Source organism: Perna viridis, chromosome 2 (genome assembly GCF_037379345.1).
Source record: "Perna viridis isolate PV_CMFRI_1.1 ecotype Kerala chromosome 2, ASM3737934v1, whole genome shotgun sequence".
NCBI lineage: Eukaryota > Metazoa > Mollusca > Bivalvia > Mytilida > Mytilidae > Perna > Perna viridis.
Window position 1 is genome coordinate 14,212,858 of NC_142446.1, and position 20,878 is coordinate 14,233,735.

The 20,878-nt window shown below is 31.9% G+C and overlaps 1 protein-coding gene across 2 annotated transcripts; it reads right to left on the minus strand.

The window, feature by feature from the left end:
* Window positions 1-648: 648 nt before the first annotated feature.
* LOC148623743 (AN1-type zinc finger protein 3 homolog) lies at window positions 649-14,938 on the minus strand. 2 transcript variants are annotated; one of them, XM_088565817.1, is made up of 6 exons: window positions 14,792-14,938; window positions 14,384-14,424; window positions 11,700-11,762; window positions 10,627-10,822; window positions 4,579-4,715; window positions 649-3,142 (listed from the first exon to the last, which is right to left on the minus strand). In XM_088565817.1, exons 1-6 carry the CDS (start codon window positions 14,842-14,844, stop codon window positions 2,991-2,993), a joined length of 642 nt encoding a protein of 213 aa, XP_088421943.1. In that variant the 5' UTR covers window positions 14,845-14,938; the 3' UTR covers window positions 649-2,990. The 2 variants fall into 2 exon arrangements, with proteins under 2 accessions (XP_088421943.1, XP_088421942.1); XM_088565816.1 differs by having other exon boundaries at window positions 10,627-10,825.
* Between the last annotated feature and the right edge of the window lie 5,940 nt (window positions 14,939-20,878).

The window sequence follows — 20,878 nt, forward strand, 5'->3', positions numbered from 1 at the left end:
GATATTTTGGATCTGTCGAGAAACGTGGCAGCTGTTACTAAAAATTGAGAATTTGTGGAAAATAACTAAAAAACCAATGAAAACCATTAATCAAAATTGATACCATTTAAAAATCAAATGTGACATAATACGAAAGAAATATTATATGATTTTAAGAAATGACATTTGGATTATAAATTTGTGCATGATGCAAAAATACAAGTTACTACATGTAGTCATTTTGAACCCAAAAGGATTAAAAATCTAAAATGCAGGCATAAAGTCTAATACAAGTGTATCTCTAATTCAACTGAAAAAAAAGTGCTTGAATGTAAATTTAAGAAAAAGACATAATTCCAAGGGCCACAAATATCAAAAAATTATCTGAGCAATGTTTCATTTCTCCCAAGTAACTAATATGAAAGGACTGCAATGAAAGACAAAAAAGCTTCTGTCCATCCAATATGTTTTATTTTATGACAAACTAACTGAAAGAATATGTGATCGTCCTTAGATTTCCATGGCAAGGCAGATAAAATGACATACTGATTGTATAAAATGGTCTATAAATTTCTATGGCAAGGTAAGGCTGATAAAATGACATATTGATTGTATAAAATGGTCTGTAAATTTCTATGGCAAGGTAAGGCTGATAAAATGACATATTGATTGTATAAAATGGTTTTATTGATTATATGACAGAAAAGACAAGACTAAATGTACATGAAAACATTGTATGCCAGATGAAGCTATAGTGAAATACTGAGTGGAAGACAATAAAAAATAAGTCTTGTTGGGTGTTGCTCCAATTTGTCCCTAGAAGAATTTCAATAACCTGCTAAATGTTGAAGTCATTACTCCAACTCATTTATACAACATGAATTGTATAAAATAATTGTTAAAAAAAAACACCAAACTAATGGGTTGCTGGCTACCTTAAAGAATTACAAATAATCACTAAACAGGAATGAAAGGACAATTATTCACTGGTTGTTCAATAAAACTATCTTGAAAGTCAAAGCTCATGCTAGACTAAATGTGATTCAGATAGAAATATCTCCACAGTATGATAATCCAATAAAATGATTATAAACCAGCAATTTTCACACTGACAAAGGTAGGGACTAATAAAGATAGAAAGTGTACATATCATAAAACATTAGTTTTGAATACGATGAAATCTGGCATGTTTGTCTTCACCAATTCGAGGTAAGTAAGTTTTACATATATATACTAGTATCATGACATACAAATTAATTACAATAATTAAACAAAAACATGCTAAACTGAATAAAAACAAAATGCATTTAAACATGAGAAATAAATATAAATAGATATGTAGTACTCTGCTGAATAAAATATCAAAAACTCAACAATCACCTGTTCCTTACAACTCTTGGCTAAATTAAATGTTTGTTGTACTACAGTATTATAATAATGGTCTGGGCCAAACAATTACTTAGAAAGTGAACACATAACATCAGTCATTAATGTTGATATGTAACTAAGTTGTGGTGATACTTTTCCAAAATAAGAGAGGACCAGCTCTATGTATAAGGTAAAAATTTTAAAAGTGCGATCTGAAAAACACAACATTTTAGTGAAAATTTCCATCCATACCTACTTCATACACACAATATACTACATTTGTTAAAACATTGATATGATAAGTAAATAAAAGATGAAATTTCAGTATAATTTTTGTTTGAAGTTCATGTACTTACCCAGTATACATAATCACTGCCAATATTAACTAAATGTGATATAATACAAGCATCACAAGATATTTAGGCAGAGTAATTTTTCTGACAATTAATGCATGCTTATAACAAATCATTCATCCTGGAAATGAAAAACCATTGTTTTATTTGTATGAATATGATTATTTCTCTACAGTCATACTCACAACAAGCTTACTATTGCTCAACAAGTTTCAACATGTGCACTAAAATCAGATACTGTAACTGTCTATAGTAGATAGGAAAGAGCCACTTTTATATCAGTGGAAAATACTACTGCAGCGGTTGAACCCTGAACAAGTGTGGATTTAATGTACAAATTTGATACAGTTCTGAATATCTGTTTGACACAGAAACTGACCAGACAAAGTGGTAAAAGAACTATAAAAACTTCCAATAAGACAAAAGAAAACAAATTTATACAAATTTGAAGGACATGTACATGTAGTACAATTTTATAGTGGACCATATACATACATTCTAGTTATTTCCAAGAAACCAGAAAAATATTTGTTTTTTAACCCTGAATTCCTCAACATTTCAAATCACAAATTCCAAAATAAATCCAGTCTTCCTTTTGTGGTATGGCAAAATGCAGTAAAATTTCAAAGAGATCCATACATTTATACTGGACATATAATGTCTACATCGCTGCCATACCATGATTCTCTTATATGACCACAATTTTTTTTTGGTGGTACATGTAGTAAGAAAACCTAGTTTTTATTTTGCAATGTATTTTAAAAAGGGGGGTGTTTCTGTGTCATTGATGAAGAGTTCAATACATATATTTTGTATATATCAGATAAGAAAAAAAATCCTTTTTTGAATTTTACCACACAAAAAATTGAAACTGATTGTCAAAGTTGAAGTTTAATTAGAATGTTTGAGATACAGATAACATCTTTGTAATAATTTTAAACTTAACTAATGTAAGTGAAAAAAAGAAGAAATTCCACAAAAGCAAGAAAATAGCACCATAAAAAAGTTATGTGGTCAGGCAAATGGCTTGAACATATCGATAGCTGAGATAACATATAAATGTAAATTTAGAGGACTGTCTCATTAAACAACCAGTGCATTCATTGACAATATAGATACATAATTGATACAATGCCTCAAAAGATGGGTTTTGAAAACATGAACATTTTACTATAACAGCCCTCACACAAAATAAAGAGCAGTTTAAAGTTGCTTTGCATGCATTTCAAATTACGAAAGTTTTCTCAATATTTGGAAGTAGTTGCATATTAAGTTACAGGAAACTTATTCTCAGGTATCTGTATCCAATCGTTTGAATGATGTTCCTAAATGTCGAACTGGTTTGACCATTTTTTCCCTAGCTTCTCGTCGTCCATCTTCTTTGTGGTCAAAATCACAATTATGTAATTCAGGAAGTCTATGAAGAGCACAAAACACATTGTCTGAAAGAAAAAGCAGAGCTGGAAGTTTTTTCCAAAGTAACACATATTTTGTCAGTTTCTGAAAGAACACTAAATAGGATAAAGATACCAGTCAGTAGTGTTTCAAACATCCTTTTTTTTTTGGACAAAATGATGGGAGCATTCTCATCATAGTTCATCTTATTCAAGTAATACCCAATGAGGACAGAGTTTATATATATATATATTAGCCATATTATATTGGTGTTGGTGATCAGCTGAAGACAACCAATTAACTGAAATAATCTGGAAGCCTTACCAATATAATTACTGGGCTCATCATATTACATCACACAAAGCCAATTCATTTTGAAATGGATTGTACAATAAACTAGAAATACTGTGTCCCCACAATGTGTTACAGAAGGAGACAAAGAACATACTGATACCATTTTTTTCAACCAATAAGTTGATGTGGAAAATAAGTCAACATTGCCGATATTTTAAACAAAAAAAAACAAATATTTCTAATTTAAACTTGTTTTATAACTTTTATTCAATTCTGTGTCCTTTGTTCTGAAAGAAACCCTTAGATTATAAACATGTGAAGTGTGGGCACCCACGTGTGAAATTAGTGTGATGAATCCATAATAATTACAACTGGTAATTATTAAGAAATATAACCTGGTATTATAAATTACAAACAAAAAACTTTTTACTCTAGTTGCAATAAGTCATTAAGGTCACACTTTGTGCCAAGTGCGAAAGTGTTATGACATACTGTAAGTGGGCATAAATTTGCATATTAAAGGACCAACAACTCTGGAATGCTCAATCCGATGTTTTACCACAAAAGAATTTTGTAAACGAGTCTTCTAGAATATATTTGTTTTTATATCTAAACAGTTTTAAAGTTGTGTATTCAGACTGGGATAAAGCCTTGAGGGATGATTTAAATTACACTGTCATATTCATTCATAAATGGATGGCATCACGGATCAACTATCATATAATTGCCGGTTTGATTGATGGCTTTCAATTTTTAAAGACATGTGATTGCAGTTCACTAAATATTATGGTTTAATTTAATCAAAATATTGTAATCAAATCATTTTACAATGCAAGGGCCCAAGCTCAGGTCATGAAAACCACAGGTTCGAAAGTTCATAGTCTACAAAACAAATATCGGACAGTAAATAATAAACTTGATTAAAATAGATCTTTATCAAATAAACAATTCGGTAACAATTTATAGAACATAACAAAGAAACTTCAATCTAATGAAATACATTGTAGATTAGCATTTTTCTTGAAAAAACCTTGCATAAGTCGAAGTGTACACTAAGTCAAGGCTGATAACTTGCTGAAAAAAATATCAACTAATAATACGAAAAATAAAGTAAGTCTAGTGCAAACTGTCAAGGATTTTATTATCAATGTGAACTTAATAGTTAAAAAACTGTAACCATAATACCTACCACATTTACATCTGCCTATTTGGCGCTGTGCCAACTCCAATTTACATTTACAGTGGAAACACCTTTTCTTGACTTTCTGATTCTGTTTTTCTGGTGTTGATTCTGGGGTTGACTCAGGTTCTACACTTGAAATATCCCTGAAATTTGTTTATAAAAGATAAATGAATTTCGTTCATGTGAAATTCCACAAGATTCTCAAAGTATTGCAAATAGAAATACATAATGTCCCATACTGGCCAATTAAAAAAAAAAAAAAAAAAGAAGTTCAAAGATCATCACTCAGGCAGAGACTATCAATTGATGAAATGATCTTGATAAGGCCTACAAAAGTCGCCATTGCTTGGTCATAGGATGTCACTTTTTTGTAGTTATTGCCCTTGCAAGGCAAAATGATTTTTTCGGCAGTCATTTGATCATATCTTGAAAAACAAAACAGAAAGAAACTTATAACTGATGAAATGAGCCTTATGATGTTCAGTGTTGTTAGGATGGGCTTCTGTGAAAGAAAGATTTACAGCTAGTTAAATACAGACCAGTTCCAATTTCAATACAAATCTAGCTAGGCTAGTGAGCAATTCAAATAGCTCTCTAGGTAGAAATCTGCCTACATTATACCAACGTGTTCTACTCAACTACCACAGAACACCTGTGTGATCTTTTGGACACTGCCCTTTAATTTTGAATAGCTGTCAATTATGATGATCTTAATCTTGAAATTTGCCATCATAATGAGATCAATATACATTTGCTTAGATAACTGACCAGAAACCACAAATATGTTCGCCTTTTGCTTCTAGTTGGCCCAACATTATGAAACAGTTAAGGACATAAACTCCTTTACCAATTTTTGTTAAAGATATAGAACCCTAAAGTACAATTTTAGAGCCAAAATAAATCCCAGTCTGATTTTGTGGTATAGAACATGGTGGTAAAATTTTATTTAATTTAATACATTTAAGTCAAAGATACTAAATCAAGATGACAAGAACATTAGTGTAACAAACATAATAAAAAAATCATACATGTACAAAGCTTCCTTTGACAGGTTGAGACCACTAGAATTCTGATGTACTTAAGAATATAAATATTGACCAAATAAGGAGCAAAACAAAGACTCCACTCATATAAATGACCAATAGCTTCAATTACTATTCACTACTACTACTGTATTGACATGTGGTCACCCGTAAATTATAATAAAACTCTTTTAAGTTATCCAGTTATATTTCAGGGTTAATTCTGCTCGATTTCAAATACATAATGAGTTTAAATGATATTTTATCAATTCCATGCTTAAATAAGAAAAAAAAAAGAAATTTGATCCCTCAGTAAGGGTTTTTTTTTTTAAAGTAAATACTTGATCAAGCATTTTTTATGGAGGTGCAATGCTACTTTCCAAGACTTTTTATTTACTAAATAATGTATTGACAGTTAATCATTTCATGGAAATAATACTTTTGATAATACATGTCAAACAAGACAATGATGAAAGTCGAGAGGAGGAGTTATCAACTGAAAATGTACCTAAAAATCATATTAAAACAAAGTGATAACAGCTTATAGTAAACATGCAATAATGACATAATCAGGTATCTCATTAACTTGATTGGTAGGTCATACCGGGTCATCCCTTATATGTGTACAGGTATTCAATTTCCTTATCTAATAGAACGCCCGACCTGTTGAAGTATACAAAAATTTTCAAACTGCATTTTATAGTTCTTGTACCACATATGATTTAACAGGCAGACACACACAGTGCCATTCTATATTTCATCCATCAAGCTTGTATTATATATTCTCTATGATTTGGTCACTTAATCTACTTCTTGGAAGGCTAGATATTTTGCCTTATCACATCAAGGGACGATGCAATATGAACAATTTGCCATTGTGATCAGTTTTTGTTAGAGTGTGATGCACTGTCGATAAAATCTGATTAGTTGAAAACAACATTGTGATGTTTCTAATGTTCTCCTGTAACAGTTGGTGACAACATAGACTGACTATTGTTAAATGTCTGCCATAGTAGATGATGAATGTCAAGAGGCCAAAAATTCCAGAGGAATCATAGAGAAAAAGGTTTTAAAACTTGCAGGGGGTAACAATCCACCGTTGCATTGCAATATTTTTAGTTAACCCCTAATAACATGTGGAATTTGAATATCCCAAAGTATCAAGGTTTGTTTGTCATGATGTTGAAATTTAATAACTTAATTTGATATTTTGCATTTTTCACTAATTACAAAACCAATCAATAGCAGTTTCAGTTCAACCTTTATCAGTGATTTTTCTAACCCTCATCATTTTCATCATTTACGACAGATTTCTCAAAATGACAAAAAATCTGGCCTCATTTTGTCACTTATTTTATGTTATATGTTATATCATGTACAAACAACCAGGGTACTTGATAAGGCGCGTACATACTTGCTGGATGTGTCAAGTTAAAACATCATGCATCCGCAGGACGCGTCCTTTCAATAAAGGCTGTATCTTAACATCCGTTATTTATTTAAAAATCCTAAAAACTATCCTAAAAATCATGGAAAACCTGTTAGTTCAACATTTTTTTAACAACCGGACAACCACAAGCTTACAAAGTTATTTACACATGATGTTCATCAAACAATTTTTTTTACCAAAACATTGAGGCATTTGTCGTTTGTTTTACGTTTAAACTGTGAACAATGCACATGAACTTGATCTGGGGTCAGTCTAGGAGACAGATGATTATTTGTTTATATACTCAGTTATGAAGATTCACTTTAATTAGGTGTTAGTTGTTTCTTTTAAGTTTAATTGTGAATACTGCACAAGAATTAGACCTAATCACAGTGAGAGTCAGTCTAGCTGACAGATTTTACACAGTTATGGTGATTGCATGGCTTGGGGTAACAGCTTGAGGTTATACAGAAGACAAATTTATTAAAACTAATGTTTTAAGTCCAATTTCAAATTATTTGAGGAAAGGAAAGTTGCAACATTTTGTTGAAAAATTTTTTTTGTCTTCCTATTGAAAGAAAAAGATAAAAATGATATGTTGTGAAGTATCAGAAGTGTCTGTAATGAAGTTTTTTTCACTTTTATTTTAATATACATGAATTAAGATACAATTTATATTCAGTATAAAAAAAAATGAAGCCAAACATATAAATCACCCAAGCAGACAGCTGTTTGTGTAACAATTTATTAGAACTGAAACAATCATCTAATTTGCCAATTACACTAATCAGGCATGTAAAGTAAATGTTGATCTTTTTACCACTCATGTGTGACTTTTACAGCACATGTACAAATGTATTGTTGAAGGTCAATAAAGGTAAATGTCAATCTTTATTTCTGCTGGGAAAATTCATTAACTTCTAGTCAACTTTGCACCAATATAACATTAAAAGTTTATTATTATTTACTCAGGGTTCTCATTAGGTGAGTCCTGGGACTTGTCACTTTTTGGATAGGTGAGTCCCACCCTTTTCCTGGTTTAAGACCAGTTTGAACGCTACATTAATTATTTTAGTGCGTACATAGTACTACATGCATGTATGTACAAACATACAAAACCATATCTTACTGCAATTATGCATGTCATCCATATTCAATTGTGTAGAGTAAACTCAGCATCTTTTTTATATATTTGAAAACTTATTCTGTTTGCTGGCTTCATGATACAATACATAATGTGTATTTAGTTCCATGTACCTACATTTATAATACTAATATACATCAGTTTGTCAGCCCCCTTTTTGTGTTGGATTCCTCCAAACCTAATTAAAATTCCTAAGTTTTATCAAATTCAAAAAATAAAAAAAAATGAGAAAACTTCTATTTATTTTCAAATTCATTTCTACTATTTGAGTAAATACTTCCTTACTCCCATTGATGTCACTTGAAGGGGGAAGGGGGGTAGTATTCAAGTTTCAAAATTGAAGAATTACAGTCCAGCAAATTTGTTTGTCAAAATGAGCCTAACTTGGATTATGTGACAGTGTGATGCTACTGAAAAAGCAAGAAAAGCATTATTTAAAATTAGAAAAACTGTTGGTATGAATAACCCTTATAGACTCTTGGAAAAATTATTTGATTCACTTGTTTCTCCCATTCTATCATATTGTAGTGAAATTTGGGGTTTTGGTGTATCTTTGAAAGATTCTGACCCATTTGAAAAAATACATATCAAATTTATTAAAGAGATATTAGGGGTCCACTGTAAAGCCCCCAATGATGCTTGTAGAGCTGAATTGGGTAGACTTCCCCTGAAAAGTAAAATAAACATTGCAGCTATTGGGTATTTGAATCATTCTGTCTGATCAAAACACTCTAATATATGAAATATATAATACAGCCAGATTGTCAAATTTATGGACAAAACAAATTGAAGGATTATTAAACTCCCTGGGATATAGTTACTTAATAAATAAACAAAGCTTGCTTAAGCCACACTTGGAGCAAATCAAACAAAGAATTATTGACCAGTGTACCCAAGAACAAAATTCCAGAATATATAGCTCTTCCAAATTGTCATTTTTCCAAAGAGTCTATGAAATGGTTATAAGACCAGCTTACATAGACAAATTATCTTGTTTATCTGATAGATCTAATCTGTGCAAACTTAGAATTAGTGCACATCATTTAATGATTGAAAAAGGAAGACATTTGAACATTCCTAGAAATAATAGATTATGTCCAGTTTGTAATAGTGAAAACATTGAAGATGAAATACACGTCTTATTTAGTTGTAGTGCATATAATACAGAAAGAAATATATTTCAAAATAAAATTTGCAGCTACTATAAAAATTTTAATAATAAAGATGCAACCATAAAAGTAATCCTAATTTTAAATAGCAACGCTCTTCCTGTTCTTAAAATGTCTTCCTCCTTCATATCTGAATGCCTTGATCTAAGGAAAACTTTATTATAATTATTTCATATTTCAGTGTCATTGCCAAATTATTGTTATAGTCTCAACATTACATATGTATTTTGATAAAGTCATCTATATATCTTTGCATATAATGGGCCATAACCATTTCTTATATCTGAGTTTAAACTAATATTTTAAATAAATTACTGATGATAGGATGCAGCTGATATTGTTAAGGCGCATCCTGTGGACGCACAATGTTTTAACTTGGCTTGTCTAGCAAGTTTTTCTTGCATCCAGGACGCATGTACGCATCTTATCGAGAACCCTGCTTTACTTATGTACATTATCGAACTTGAGTGTAAACAAAATATGGGCACTACCTAGGTATCACTACATGTACATTTTTAATTACAAGTTTTGGATTTTGTAGTTGCATGTCTTATGATCATAGTTTACGATCTTGAAAATATCATATACGCCAACAATGAACTCCTAAGAGATCAATACCAAATATAACTGAAAAATAATGATATAAATTTGCCATTAATTTGGTCTAATTCCAATAGCCAACAATTATATTGACAGTTGAAAATGCACCAAAAATAAAATCCACTGAGGCAACACTGGGGAAATACTTATTTAAAAATATTTAAATAAGTCCAATATTTCAAAGTTGTAATACGTATACATGTAGTACTGGTGCATTCTAAGGCTTTCTAATGATATAGTTCACATCTATATCCACACTGTATTTTTGTGTCTCTTCAAAGGGTGACCATGCACAAAACATTAAAGAAATTTTAAATTAAGCAAGGGATGTAATCTATGGTCCCAGATTCACTATAAGAATGTAAAGAAATTTCTATTTTTGAATAAAGGCTATGGAGTTTCTTTTAAACTAAAGCTCAGGGAGTTCTAATTTGGATCATCTGGAAAACATATCCTTACATGATAGTGGAAAAAGTAATGTGCTTTATTCATATATTATAATGAACATATAGTTTTATATATAAGGTCTTTCCACTTTTGTAAATAAAATACTTTTTGAAATATACCATTAAATTTGTCCCCATTTTCTCAAGTGAAAGTGACTAAAGCTTTTGAACTCCTGTAAAAAAACCTGCTTGTATGCTACAATAATGCATAGAATTAAAGCTGTATTTATAGTGCAACACATACCTTTTACTACCTTTCCTTCCTGGAGAGGGGCCTGCTATATCATCTGAGGTACTTGGTGAGGGAGAATTATTTTGATTTCCATCACTAGAAGTTCCTGTTGAACTGTTAGAATTAGTAAGACATAAAAGTTCTTTATCACTTCGTCTTTCAGTCTCAGGTTTAGAACTACTGGCTTCTGAATAGTTTACATGAACAGCTTCTGAAGAAAAGTTAGCATTATACAATCATAGTTTCTTCTCGTGCAGCCAATTTACACTGAATGGGGTACATATATTTATAGTTATCTATGATTTAGTTGTTTTATAAAACTTCTTGGATATGTTTTCATAATCACACCATGGATGATGTGATACAAACTAGTGATATGCCGTTGCGATTGGTTGTTGTGTGATTGTGTATCATTTCCTCTAAAACCTGAGTGGTCGAAAGTGATGCGAGTTTTCTAAAGCTGTCCTCCTGACATCTCTGGTGACATTAAAGAGAAACAATTGCTAGAATTTCTGGCATGACAGATGCCGTATGTCAAGGGGCCAAATCATATAGGAAAATTTTAAAGTAATATGCTGTCATTGCCTTGATATACCTTTTTGTTGTCACATCAAAATCCTTACATAATTTAGAAGTAATTTTGATTCAGAGTTGTTTGTTATACAGATATACTGGCTTAAAGTGTATTTTTTTTCAACTATTTGTTGCAGTAAAAAGACAATAACAGTGCACTGACTTGACAGTTTTTTATGTACCTTGTAATTCATTGCCTGCAATGAAACCATTTTCACGTTATTCCAGCATTGTTAAGTTAAAGTCTTTTCTTTAAATTTTGTATTATAATTGTGTGGTTTGTTTCGCTTCAATATCAGGTTAACATTATATATTCTCTTTACTGTTGAACAATCTGTTAAATCTCTGTACATATGGTACAGCCTGGTGTCATGTAACTAACTTCATTGAAGTATATGTATGAGTGTTGTTGCCTCATACATGTATGTGATAACAAATTTTCTGAGTCATAATAAAGAAATCATGAACATGTTGTCAGTGGACTCAAGTGTACTAGCAATTCAATTGTATACCAGTAGTAGAAATCATGTGATCTGGTGTACTCTTTAAAGCTTCTTTTGACTTCTCAAGGTGGGCTACAAAGCAAACAAAATAAAATGTCTTTTGTTAAAAAAAAATAGAAAGCAATTACTTATTACATATATATAAGATATGTATAAAGCTTTACACATAGATGCATGTACATGACAAATTGTAAGTCTCTAACACAGATGAGAATGCAAAACACAGAAATTGTAGACATGCAAAGGAAAGATTCCTTTTATATAACAAGGCTTGGAATAACAGTAATGCATTGTATGTAAATGTTATACTACATTTTTTCAATGTAATGCCAGGTTTCATATACCAGACATAAAACATTTTAAAAAGTATTTTTTCTTTCTGAAATTTGATATGGCAGATGTGACAGGTAAATGTGGTGGCAACTGGGTGCAAATGTGATATCTCTTGGCTATCTGGAATTTATCAAAGTCAAATTCAAAATAGTCAACTGCATGAAGTGACGTAAATATTAATCAACTTTATCAATACCATGACGATAACCATAAAATTGCTGAAATAGATAATCGGCTTAAGATGTAAGATTCATGATACATAAATGTACATGTATATGTACATGTAGAATACATACAAACATTTTCTCACATTATCTGTCACACTTTATGGCTCCTTTTATTTAGAGAGGGAAAAATGTTTTTACACATTAGTCAAAGCATCTGCAAAATGGAATAAAACACTGGGATTTAAAAAAAAAAATTCATGTTCTAAATTTTGAGAAAAAAATTTACATAGTCATCCCTTAGAAAAAATAAAAATAATGTTTCTACATTTCCACCATTACTTAAATTAAAGCAGATTTTCAAATAAAAATATTGACTTTGGTTGGTGCTGAAAAATAAATAAAAATTTATGGCTTAGCCAAACTTTTTGTTTTTATCTAACTATCAAATTCCAGGCCCTCAATCAGTACAAAAATGATTGATTGATTGTTGGGGTTTAACGCCCGAGCAGCAATATTTCAGCTATATTCAGGCGATGAACATGAAATGGATGATAAATGAACATGAATGATGATGAAATGAAACAAAGGATGGGACACAAGGACAATAGGGTCGACAAATTTTGGTTGCCACTAGAAAAAAAAGGGGGGGTTGGCTTCGGTCGGACAATTTAGCCTCCTGTGGCTGAGCGCAAAGGTTCCTACTCCTATCGAATACCACAGCAGGGTTCTTTAACGTGCGAGGAACATGGCATCTTTCCCAACACGGTGCACCACTATGGTTTGCAGTCAGGTTTTCCGTATTATAGCCTGACAACCCCAGCGTGTAACACACCAGAGGTACCCCATTCCACCACCTAGGGCACACATCCCAGTTGCTCTGTGGGCAGAGCACCTAGCCCCCAGCTAGGTTTCTGAGCACTACTTAGTCGCCTTTTATGACAAGCTTAGCACTGCTGTAGGCCTATTCTTTTGACACCCGGATCTGCAAGGGGCCAGGATAAAAATGGTTGTTGCCCAAACACAAAATGTTAAAAAATCAAAGGCATGGCTTTTTTCATGACTGAAGCAACTTTCGTCAATATGCTCAATAAAAATCATTGAGTGCAAACTATTGAAGAAATGTTCACTTGTATGTTAGACATTAGTTACTTACAGTTTTAAAGTTGAGTATGAACTTAAGACTTAGTCTAGCAGTTTTTAAAATTTGAGCATGAACTTGTCTGGCAGACCATTTCTTCAGTAATCATAGCAAGCAAAGGGAAGAAACTCTCAAACCCGACAGACTGGTTAGCCAGCACTCCACAGTTTAGTTTAGTTTTCCACTTTTGGCTAGGGATGAAAAATGACATAAATGGAAACCAGTGGTTGCTATAGTGATTAAAAATGAAGAATCTATTGTTGATAAAATATTTTCTGAAAAAAGGGGACTTTTAAAAGTATTTTGCAATATTTTATATATTTTCAATGTTGAGGGGGCTTTTTTTCAATGACAATTTGACTTCATTGTGAAAGTGAAAGTAAGTCAATTTTTCACCATGCTAAATTTAATAAGTGGATTACAAAGTGAAATAGCTCAAAATCTAACCAGCGATGCCCATATGAGGAAGGGGTTTTCGAAGGAAAAAGTTTGAACAGTTTCAGGGGATGAAATAAAAATTGCAGATATTTTGCGGGAAATTTGATATTTTTAAACCTGATTTTATGAACTTTTTTGCAAATTTTCGCATATTTTTGCATGTTTTCTATGGTAACCCTATATGCTGTGGGTAATTTTTTTTCCAGAAAATTTTTACTGCATCCTGAAGGCCTTGGCTAGAGCTATTTCTAAATATATAGATTTACAGATGCTTGACATTTTTTTAAAGTGATAAATGTTACAAAGCATCAGATTACAAGACCAAAATTAGGCAGTTCTACAATACTGTGGAGTGCTGGCTTAACTGCTGGACTGGAGCAATGGACTGGGTAGACATCACATTTAAATATGTGATTTATAGGGGCATGTACAGGAGTGAAAATAGTTTAGTTTCCAAGAAAAGTGTGTACTGTTCTTCCTTTCCCCATACTAAGAGACTGCTACCAGGTTGCTGTTTATTGGTGGGTTACAAAAATGTATATACCTATGAAAAAAACTTAAATGGCTTGCATTCACTATTCAGTAAATATGAAAAAGGATTATATATTGTAACTTACCCTTGTAGCACTTGGAGCATAGTCCCAATGTCTTTGAAGACCTTGAAAAATGATTGAACAAATATAACAACCGTAGTCAGTCTGATCAACCCCTCAATTTTATCAGGTTTTTGTTCCATCATATAATATTGCAATTTTGGTAACAAAAATACTATGTGATACGTTTCTCTTTAGAGCAAGATAAAGCTTGAAAATATGATCCTATAATTATAGCTCAGTAATGCTCTATATCAAAGCTGATTTCACAATTTAAAATGCGTTTGTTTTTTTATGTTGTTGCTTTTTTTCTATTTGATAGTCAAATGTTGACAAGCCGTGATGCGTCAACACTTGTCAACAAATGAATCGACATAATGATAATGAAAGAGAAGTTCGTTTTTCTAGAAAAAAAAATCAATATAAACGTACCCGTAGAATCCACATGGACACATTGGCTGTTCTGCTCCTTTCGAATCTTCCATTTCGCGATGAAAAGTAAGTTTCCAGGGCAGAATATCGGGTTCCTGGCGACTGCCCCGAGTGACAATCACCAGTAATTGTTCTCCACCTGACAACAGATGGCGTAGTTGAAGTATTTCCGGGTCATAGGTATTCAGAAATTAACGAAAGGCAATTCTTTGGCAAGACAAACCTGCGGACACCAAATTGACAACGCACCAAGAACAAAGTGACTGTGAAGTAAAACAAAATACACATAGAAAATGATCATCAAGAACATAACCCATATAGCTATATATATAGTTATCTCCCTTTAGCCGTTCAACTCTCGGTGTGTGTGTGGCTGTGTGATTTTTTTTTTTTTGGGGGGGGTGAGAATGCTCCCAAAAGAACAATTTTTAGGGTATCAGGTAAATATTTATGATGCTATGCCTATTGTTACGTATGCATAGCCCAACACCTCCAATTATGACTTAGTCTTTAATTAGACCGATATAAGGTGGTATGTTATGTATTGGGTTAATAATGGGTCAGTAAATAGTAAATGGTAATTAGCTAGATGAGGATTAAGATTAATGTTAACAGTTGTATGCACAGACTTTCTCACGACCATCTGTTGAATGATCCCAGCATCACAGGATAAAGATCTATAGTCTTATTTTGATAACATTTTATGACACTATCCCCTGTTGAACATTACAGTGATTTAATTAATTGCTTTTGACCAAGTAATATTTTGGTTTGATTGAACTTAAAAAAGTTAACCATTGGTCAGACTTAGAATTTTTAATGTTTTTATTTATAATTTGTGGGAGGAGTTTTTGGGCTGTTATATTCTCTGCACGTTTTGTATCTTGAGATAGCTTACCATCATGCTCCGCTCTTGTAACATCGACCGTTACTTATGTTATTTGTAATATATTATACCGTCTTTATAACATCATAAAATACGATATATTTGGAACAATGGATTAAGTACTTGAAATAGTGGAATGCCAGCTCCTATTTATTATTTGGTTGACTTTTCCGGACTTTTAAATTAATAGTTGAACAACGTGTCCCCAGTTGTTTACATGGTGGAGAATTCCTAGTTGTTTACGTGGTGGATAATTCCTAGTTGTTTATTTGGATAATTTTAAAATCATGAATCCGTGGGATCCATTTGCATTACCAGAGTTTTCTTTAATCTACACCACAGAGACACGGACAAAATGATTAAACAAACCCTTCTAGTTCGGAATTTTCAGAAAACTCTAGAAATGCTTATAATTTATTGGACCTAAGATGCTTTGCAGTCTTCTAAATACAAATATGTTTTGCTGAGGCTAACAGGTGTGGATGTGTTTTCCATAAATGATTTAACTTACATGATCTTTGAAATTTCGGAAATAGCCTGTTTCGGAAAGATTGACAATGAAAATTCCAAAGCTATAATACCAGGAAATACACTGTTGGAGTCTGTCATGGTTCCTACTATTTTAAGTACTTTAATACTTCTTAATTTGCATAAGCAGAAGAATTGCGAATCCCGAATAATGGATTTTATCTAATTTTTAGTGTAAACCTACCACAGATCTTTAGTTCTTGGACTTACTCGAACTTGAACAACTGTGATGAAATGATATGACATGTAACATTTATTACCATAAGATAATGCTTATTCTGAATTATCGAACAAAAAAAAAATATTGTTCCAATTTGTTATGTCTTCAAAGATTATTTTGTAATGTCTTTATATGTTAATTGTGTAGTTTTAGTTTGTATTTGAAATACATGTATTTGTTGTAGTTTTAACAAGAGCAATGGGGTCTTGTTTGGATTTTGATACCAGATGGTATATTTTTGTTTATACTTTTCAAATCTTTTTAACCTGTTTTTTTTTAATGAAACCCAAAGGTTATAATTCCTGGAAAGTTTACGATGGGATGTAACATGTGTAGCATGTTTGATGTTTGGAATGCATTTGCCATGGGTTGCAAATTGTGGTGAGTATGGATACTTTCTTATTATGTTGTAGTTGGATACTTTTTGTACCAAGTTTTTTTTTATGAACTGCAATGGTAACTCTGTGTTGATCCTTTACACATAATTGTTTGAAGTTTGAATAGTGAAATGGTCATGATTGGTAAATTTTACATTTGCCTTTATTATATGCTAGAAATTATACATTATGGGAATTAATTATTTTCTTCATTATATATATATGAATGAATCTTTAGTTTATCTACTGGCCAGGGGTAAACAGTATGAATGTGCTTTGTATGCCTAAAATACTGAATTTTGAATTTTTGATTTTCATGAAACATTTCAAGAGTTTTGTAGCTCTACTAGCATGGCATATTATATGTAATTTATCACATGATTCATTGGTAGGTACCAGATTAAGTAATAGATACTATAATTAATTTTTTTTGTTTTATTTTTATTTTTTATGAGTGGTTTAATAACATTGTATATATTTTGTAAATATGTTCTGGTATAAAATTCTAAATATTTTGTTTTCATTATATTTACAGACCCATTGTAAAATTTGTAATCAAATTTCATTTTGTCGGCGGGGATGTTATGTATTGGGTTAATTGTGGGTCAGTAAATAGTAAATGGTAATTAGCTAGATGAGGATTAAGATTAATGTTAAGAGTTGTATGCACAGACTTTCTCACGACCATCTGTTGATTGATCCCAGCATCACAGGATAAAGATCTATAGTCTTATTTTGATAAAATTTTATGACACTACCCCTGTTGAACATTACACTGATTTAATTAATTGCTTTTGACAAGTAAATATTTTGGTTTGATTGAACTTAAGAAAGTTAAACAATGGTCAGACTTAGAATTTTTAATGTTTTTATTTATAATTTGTGGGAGGAGTTTTTGGGCTGTTATATTCTATGCTCGTTTTGTATCTTGAGATAGCTTACCACCATGCTCCGCTCTTGTAACATCGAGCGTTACTTATGTTATTTGCAATATATTGTACCGTCTTTATAACATCATAATAAACGATATATTTAGAACAATGGATTAAGTACTTGAAATAGTGGAATGCCCAGCTCCTATTTATTATTTGGTTGACTTCCGGAGTTATAATTTAATAGTTGAGCAACGTGTCCCAGTTGTTCACAGGTAAAAAGGTTGGTCAAGTCAAGTCAAGTCAAGTCAACTTTATTTACAGTCGATATAAATCCAACAATAAACATAAGCTCTTTTAAAATTGACAGAAATAAAACACAAGACATACATATTAACTGAAATCAACATGACATACAAATTATAAATAACATCCAAGTAATCAAGCACACAAAAGCACTATAATAAAAGCAATGCAGACTAAATTTAAAAGCAGATGTTACTAAGCAGCTAAGATGCCAGCAAGATTAAAATAATAAATTGAAATATTTTAAGGAGATGATGTTGCATCTGTCAGTTGGGTAAGCCAAACTATTGGCCAAAGGAACAAGAACATCCCTTCCCCTCCCACTAATTTATCAAACTATTAAATTGATCAAGGCCCATGTCCCCTCTTAATTCATTTGGAAGTTGGTTCCACAGTTTAGCTGCCCCATAGCTGACAGAGTGCAGGACATACCTGGTTGTGTTTACTCTTGGTATGTTAATCAAGTTTGTACACCTAAAAGAGTAAGAACTTTCTGTAACAGTTATCATATCATGTACGTATACAGTAGTAAGTTAGTTTATTATTTTATATACATGTATAGCTAAAAATCTTAATCATCTAACTCTTAAGGATGGCATCTTAGACTTGGTGAAAGCATAGACCTGTAATTAAAATTCAATTACAGGTCTAAGGTGAAAGTAATGTTAATAAGATTTTGGTAAAATGAATTTTAAAAAGCCACAGGTGTATATGGCACACCAGCTAAGATTGTGAAATTGTACCTCAGTTTTACAAATTTAATAAATTGTTCTATAGACAGTAGACTTTTTCCAGACAGACTGGCACAAGTAACACCTTTACACAAGGAAAATATCGAATTACCGGCCGTTCAGTGCATTATCTATTTTTTTTCTTCAAAAGTTTATGAAAAAGTTTTAGAATTTCAATTGAGCGAATATTTTAATACTAATTTTCACCCTTATTTATGTGTTTTTCATAGGAGGCATATGGGTGTCAAACTACACTACTGGGACAGTTTTCAGATTACCGATCAGTACTAGAAAAAAACTACTATGTTGTTTCAGTTTTGATGAATCTGTCACTGGCATTTGACTGCCTCCCCCATGAAATTTTGCATGTGGAGTTTCCAAATTTTCAGAACCCCTTCTTCATTCCTACATTAAAATTAACTAATCGAAAACAGGAAGAAAAAAGCAGTATTCTCAGTAGCCGGGCTGGCACCCATAAGGGCGTACCATGAGGATCTATCCTTGACCCTCTTCTTTCAATGTTTTTATCAATAACATTTTTTACTTCATCAAACATGGCACACTATATAATAATGCAGATGACAACACTTTATTTTTTTGTTTACCTGATTACGATGCATTAATCTCATCTTTAGAAACCGAGTGAATCATTGGAGTTGATTGAGTGGTTTAAAATAAATAAAATGCAGACTAATCTTGACAAGTTTCATGTCTAAGCAGTTGGTAAAAACAATGGAAAAAAACAATTAACCATGTATTAATGATCACTCTGCAAATTTATCCTGTGAAAATACTGTGAAACTATTGGGTATTGAAATTGGTTATAAACTAAACTATGATATGCTTATTGGTAAGTTGTGCAAGAAGCCATCTCAACAGCTAAATATACTAGAACGTGTGGGTCCATTTTTGAATAGACTTCCTAGACTCACCATTTTCCGTACTTTTTTCTTAGTAATTTTAATTTTTGCCATTTGGCATGACATTTCTATACTAGCAAAAAAAAATCTATAAAATAATCTGGAAAAAGTGCAGGAAAGAGCACTCCATTATGTGTATGATAGATTTCAAGACTTACGAAATGTGACAGGATACTTTCTCTTCACATTAGACGCCAAAGAACAATGATTCTTATTACTCTTAAATCCTGAATAATTTATCACCTGTATGCCTACATGATCTTGTCACTGTGAAATCTCATTAATATATACTAATATATATATGTTTTGCTGCTGCTACTCTATTGAATAGTCATCCAAACTATTTTTAGGACAGAGAAAAGTTTTTTTTTCTTCAATTTAAAGCTTACTTCGGTCCTGGAATGGTTCAGAACGTCGCTGTTCTGCGTGCAAATAGCTGTTGTCGCTATTTCTTTCTTTCTTTTTTGCTCATTAGTGTTATTTTTAATTTGCAGTCGTATATTGGAGAGGGGCATTTTCGCTATCGTGATCCGTTTTTCTACAGATTTATTTTTCGTGATTCGTGAAAGTGAAAAGTGAAAGCGTTGTTCGTGAATCGTTTTCATTGGAGTTTTATGTTCGTTCTACGTGATGGAGACATAGGGTGCACTATACAGTTACATTAAGGCGCACTGTTTCGCACACCAAGTTACCCCCGTCAAATTTTGTAAAACGGTAAAATTAAAAGTTGAAATTTGGTGGATATATTGTTTAAATGTAGTTAAGCATTAATACATAGACAAATGTAATATATGTAATGGTAAACAGGTGTAATTTAAAGGAAGAATGGTATCCGGAACGTTTCAGTCCCCTGCCGTATTAGGTTCTCTTCTTAGCATCAAGTGGCTGATTTTCGAAATACCATATTTCGCATGAACTTTTGGAACTAAAATTGTGAGAGAATGAATAGAAAAGGGTCTTATTATTTTTACCCTTTTTCCAACTACTCCATGCATGCTTTCATCCTGTGGTAGTGTCTAAATGCTTGATATTTTATAAAACATAGTAATTGGCTGTTAGTTTTGGAAAGGTACCCCTGATTTGTACTAAAACTCAGTATTATTTTTTCAGTATGTTACCATGGCTGCTGGATTTTATAACAATTATCACTAAATTACTTATAAATGACTTGAACCTCCACACAGGATTTCAAAATTATGCACTTTTTTATGACAAAACACTAGAAATTTCTGTGCGGACTGCCTCCA

Coding starts and splice junctions, on each gene's coding strand:
- LOC148623743 (XM_088565816.1), bottom strand. CDS start 14,844: ATGGAAGATTCGAAAGGAGCAGAACAGCCAATGTGTCCATGTGGATTC. Junction 11,763..14,383: donor ATGCTCCAAGTGCTACAAGG/GTAAGTTACAAT, acceptor TTTGCTTTGTAG/CCCACCTTGAGAAGTCAAAA. Junction 3,143..4,578: donor AATAGGCAGATGTAAATGTG/GTAGGTATTATG, acceptor TTTTTCTTTCAG/ACAATGTGTTTTGTGCTCTT.